Here is a 5718-nt window from a genome sequence, read left to right on the forward strand (position 1 = left end):
ACCCTGAACTAATAATATAAATTAAAATTTAACTTTACTAGAAAAACATTGGTCAGACACTAAAGAAAGGATATTGATACAAAGGAAGAGAAGTGAAGGAGATAATAAATATTCGCCTGTAGAATACGTATCAGGTTCCAGACAGAATAATCGACGTCGAGCAGGGCTTCCTTCTCGCTCAAGGAAATCGCTTAGCAAGTTCTTTCATCGGACGAAATGAAAGCGCCTTCTTGTTCGTCGCAGTAAAAAGAAAGATTACAATCACGAATGAATAGATACGAGACTTAATTAAGTACTCTAAATAAATCAAAGCTGTGAAATAACGTCGCTTGTATAGTCTTTTTTTCAGTGGAGCTGAAAAAACCGAGCGGAGATTTTTCATTGATAACGTCGACACGTGCCTTCATTTTACTCGCCGTGCATAATTCACTAGTCTATTAACTATGCATCATCATCTTTTTTTCTCATATACATCATATACATTAAACATTACAATTTAGGAATAGTCAGACTGTTTGAACAAATTTTCTAATTAGACGAATATGGAATAGGCTAATATTTATGATTGTGTGCAAAAGTAACGTTTATTAACTCTAATCGAATTATAAATATTTGAAGATGAGAATGAAATTAATGGAAAGAGTGAAAGCAAAGATCAAATTTGACTTGCGTGTCCAGAGTCGAACAGTCTGTGCATTAAACGCAACGTGTGGATTTCTTAAAACTGATTTCAATAGGAATTTTGTGTTATGTAAAGCCAAAGTAAAAATGTTATATTATATTCAATTTCATCTTTTCTTCAGAATTGCAGTCTGTACTCGATACATTCTGCATGAAGAAAAAGTAACGAGTATCTCATTTGCCAGCAAAAGAAAGCTCCCGTTCGCGACACTGGAAGATGAACGTCCGCAAGATCGACCGATACAATTCGCGGTTAGTTATTATTCGATGCGTCGAGCCGAGATAAAATATGATAATCGTTACTCTTGCCACGCCCAGTTTATCATATTTCTTTGCGCGCATTATTATAATAGCGTCGTGCACGAGATCACTACCTCGTTCCTGACAAGAGGACACGTTCCTAATTTATGAGATTGATGCAGTTTATGTGTACCCAATAAAAATCTTTCTGTGTTTGATAACTCGCAAGTGGAGACTAAATTACATATTTTATATAAGAAATTATTAATGAAGCACGAGTGACATTTTCTGATTTTGAAATTGATGTGAAAATTATTTAAAAAATAATATGAAATAATCATTTTACTTATTTAAAGATTTCGTGGAACAAGATTTAAAATTGTCGTGCAAGCGGATATATGAGAGCGAGAAAGAATAAATGAGATAAAGAAGATCCTAGCCTACATATTAAATCGAAAACAAGTCGGGATAAGTTTTTTCCGCAAGAGAGGCGAGACTCCAAGCCGTCTTGATAAAACCATATGATTAATCCGCAAATTCCCGTCGCGGCTGCAATGCCTCCGTGTGCGCGGTTCCTCATTCAATTTCCTCAACAAACCGAGTTACTCTCCGCAACATTCTCGCGGATAATGAACCAATTTTCTCTAGAATTTAATTTGTTGCAGGATAGCAGTCGTCGCCAAGGCTGCTTCCCGTTTTTCGCATCGCCTACGAAACGCGCCGCGTGTGCAGTAACGAACCCAAACCGAAACCAAGGGAAAATCCGGTTTCCCGTATAATGTTCAAACGCTTTCCTGTCGCAAATCGCCGAGAATACGGTGCGCGGCTTATGCTTACGCCGATACGAGAGTAGGAAAAAACGCGGCGAGTATATGGAGAGGAAAAATAACGAGACGTAAAAAGAAAGAGAACACGTTGCAACCCTTTTGATCATTTCACCATTAACAGAGTTATTTTTCGTTTCTCACGGTATTCGCAGTGTTGCAATCACGCGTTCTAGCGTCGAAGCTCGCAATTTATTATCGAATAATATCGGAACACCAGCGGGCTTCCATTTCTCCACAGATTTTCTGGAGATATAACGGATTCTGTATGCCGAGAGTACGCTCGAACGTCGGGCGAAGCTTCCAGTGGTTCCACGATGTCACACGCGGTTATAATGTAGCTTGACAATGCAGTTATTAATGGAATTTGTCGGATACGCGTTCTCACTTTCCGCCCCGTTCGTCCCTCGTTTTCCCATGCCCCATTTCTGTACCCGTACTACTGGCGCAGGTATACACGTAGCTCGATACTTTCGAAGCTTTTTGCGCCGAACTTTTGTTCATTTACGATACAAGCCGGACTGTCGGCCGGCTGGTAGTTCTCGTTATCCATTACATACCAGCACAATTACGAAAAGTTTCGGGGAAAGCGAACGAGGATCGGACGCGGCGCGGCCAGGAAGGAATTTCCTTCCGAGCTCGGCCCTTTTTTTCCGCGCTGCTTCAGACGAATGAGAGTTCCGGGCGAACAGGGAAAACTGATTGAAAGAGCAAGGCGCACGGAAGACGTATCTTCCATTATTTAATTAATTAACTTGCCTATACGATTCGTGCAGATTAAACAAATTCTATTGTCCAAAAATGAAATGCATTTCTCTTTTTCTTTCCTAAATGAAATTATACTGATCCGCTTATGTGTGTACTCATTGTTCTAAAAGCTCTTATCATAATTACGAGAATATTCATCAGATATCTGAATGAAATCATATTATAATAAAGGTGTTCCCAGATTAATATGTATAGATCGTTTGCACGAACAATGATGATAATCCTGTATCTATTAAAATAGAAGGGAATATTGAAACTTCCTAATTATTAACACAACGAGAACAAAGAATGGAGAAAATTTAACAAGAGCAAACTAGTGATCGTGAGAGGAACTTAATCAATTGACTTTCCCAAGATGTTATTGAGACGGTGTGAAAAATACACGAACGCAATAAAATATAGAATATAATTCAATGAATTTTCCCTTTTAACTCATAAATCCCACGAAAAGTTTATTCTCGCCGCTGTTCGATTTCTCCTCTTCAGAATTCTTTCAAGACCGTCGATTAAAGTTTATTGATAATTGAATGAGAGTAAACACTGCAAACTTATTATGTCACCCGAACGCATGTGATAGTAGAATGAAGTGGTAGAAAGAAAAGTGTCTGAGGAAACTTATTGCGTTTCCACTAAACAAAATATCACTGTGTCTTCATTACATCCTTAATTAACCGCGTACTGCGCACCCTGTGCCTCGAGAAATTATAACGAATATCCTCCACTCTGCGGGTCTCATAAAGAAGAAGGATTCACTAAACTCGCTAAGAAGTAACGCAAATATTAAGAATGAAATGTGGAAAAAAGTGTGCTTTAACTACCTTCCGCGGTAATTTAATTCCAAACGATGTTGAAAACGAGTACAGTTATATGTATATATAACTTACTAATGAAAAGCTATTTTAAAGCCTGCCTCATTCCGGAATTTAATTGCGTATTTCTATCGTTTCAGCAAGACAGAATCTAGTCGTGGACATCGAGCCGAGGGGACAGACGGCCGTGCGGCTGGGCGAGAGCCTGCAAATCTTATGCAGAGTTGGTAAACCGCTTCAGGTTTGCCGCGTTGAGATACCTGGCGAGGACAGTGGCATGCTGTTGTCCAAAGGCCAACCGCCCGAAGACGGCATCGAGTACTATGGCGAAGGCACGGAGAAGGGCCAGTGCGGTGTGCACATCGCCAGGATCAAAGAGAGCCACGACGGACTCTTCAAATGCACTCTGGCGACTACCGACAGTAGAACGGAGGCACAGGCGAGTGTCAGGATCATCGTCGCTAGTACGTATTGTACCCACTTTACACTGATTCATGTAATTAAAAGAATAAAGCTCAGGGAACGAGAGGGGAAGACGATGAAAAATTGCATGTGCGCGAGATATTAGTTTTCTTTGTTACGAACTATGAACAGATAACTGAAGGGTACGAGGAGAACGCTGGACCTTCGTTGCACCTTGTATGTAACTAATCGTCGAGTTTTTTACGCGCACTCCTGAAATTAATGAGAAAATCGTTGAAACTTCGTAACGTTAGTCAGTTAGTAGAAAGTATTTCCCTGTAAGGGGGTAAAAATATCACGGCGCACTCTACGCGTTAGGAGAATTCGAGAGCTAATTAATCTTCGTTAAGAGAATTGCTTACGAACGGATGGGTTGGGAGGGTGTAGGTGGGGGAGAGAGAAAAATAAGAGAGCGCGAGAGGAAATTACTGTTTCCAGATAGAATCGATAAAGATAAATGACGAAAGCGAGCCATGATCGAGAGCTGGTAATGTTTCAAACGAATTTAAATAAAGATCAGCCACGTTTTCTTCTTAAACGGGGAGAATTAATGAGCCTGTCGCAATTTTAACGCATGACTCGCGATAGAAGATTTAACATCGTTCTTGTTCGCGGGGGATAATTAATGCTTGGACCTCGATTTGTAGAACCACCGAATAATCCGGAGCTTCACACTAGTCCCGGTTCGTACGGTAGATATATCTACAGGAAAGGAGAAAAGTTGGAAGTGAGCTGTAACGCGCCGTCCGGACGACCAGCGGCGAACGTTTCTTTATACCTCGGTAATTAGTTGTTTTGATAAGAAACATTCTAATTAGCTTCTTGTTGTCGGGAAGTTATTTCGTTTATACGGTTTTCTTTGTTCCACGATAACTAGACGACGAGCCCATCGGCAACGAGGACAGGCACATAATTTTCGATACAAACGTCGACGATCATTCCCTGGCTGTGCAAAATGCGTCGCGTAGCTTGGATTGGACCGATAACGGGAAAGTTCTTCGATGCGTCGCCAGTCACATCGCACTCGACCAGCCTAAGAACACTACCATGCAGCTGCAAGTTTACTGTAAGTGGAATAACGAATTTTCAAAAGTCGGCAAACGTAATGGAAAAGTTAACGTGAAACATGAACGAATCGTCGCTTTTTTACTTTATATATGTATATACTTTGAATTTAAAGTTTCGACGTAAAGAGCTACGCGGTTTCTTTAGATAGGTAATAATTTGTATAAGTCGAATTAAAACTTTTCATCGTCACAGACGCTTGAAATCTTGCACAGACGTACACAGCTTCGTTCAACTTCAAACATTCACGGTGTAAAATTCTTCAAAGCTTTCGCCAATTAAAAGGGTGTCATTTTTTTTCAGACCCTCCTCAACCGCAACCACCCATCGAGCGTTTTGGGTTTGTAATTGGACGTCAGGGGGTCGTAAATGTGACCGTGTACGCAAATCCAAGGCCTACTTTCTTGTGGCGTGTCGACAACGAGAAGATCAACGCGGGCCTTCCAGACGAAAGTAACCGGCTTGAAACATCAACTGCTGTCGATCTGGTAAGTTCGCGCAATTGTAGTATTGTAAATATCTAGCTTTTGATTTATTATACATCGTTTTCACAGATCCTTTAGTTACAATTATTATCGTATTTGAAATCCAACATAAATAATTATAAATGAAATTAATTAAATATCGTGTTCCTGAACCAGAAATAAGAATAAATATTAAAATATAGGATTTCGCAGATAAGTTTTTCCTAAATGATGAAAAGAGTTGAAAGGCAAACATCGATAAGGAATAAAAGAGAGTGAACCTAATGAGACAGGAGTTCCGCATTCCACAGTATCGATTTTTACACGATAGTGCACTTAGTATTTTTATACGCGTTCGCGTGACTTGCGAAGTTTTACAATAATAATCGAAAGGCCGTAAAAGTT

The 5718-nt window shown here is 40.0% G+C and overlaps 1 protein-coding gene across 1 annotated transcript in view; it reads left to right on the top strand.

Moving 5' to 3' along the window:
- Positions 1–3479: 3479 nt before the first annotated feature.
- Positions 3480–5718, top strand: part of Fas3 (fasciclin 3) — a 15743-nt gene continuing 13504 nt past the window's right edge. The window contains exons 1-4 of the mRNA XM_018037193.2: positions 3480–3786; positions 4432–4566; positions 4662–4850; positions 5153–5337. Of these exons, the coding sequence (XP_017892682.1) occupies positions 3600–3786; positions 4432–4566; positions 4662–4850; positions 5153–5337 (696 nt within the window). The 5' untranslated portion in view covers positions 3480–3599. The remainder of the gene's footprint in view (positions 3787–4431; positions 4567–4661; positions 4851–5152; positions 5338–5718) is intronic.

The sequence above is a fragment of the Ceratina calcarata genome, unplaced genomic scaffold, assembly GCF_001652005.2.
Source record: "Ceratina calcarata isolate Rehan_Ccalc_2016 unplaced genomic scaffold, ASM165200v1 scaffold160, whole genome shotgun sequence".
Taxonomy (NCBI): domain Eukaryota; kingdom Metazoa; phylum Arthropoda; class Insecta; order Hymenoptera; family Apidae; genus Ceratina; species Ceratina calcarata.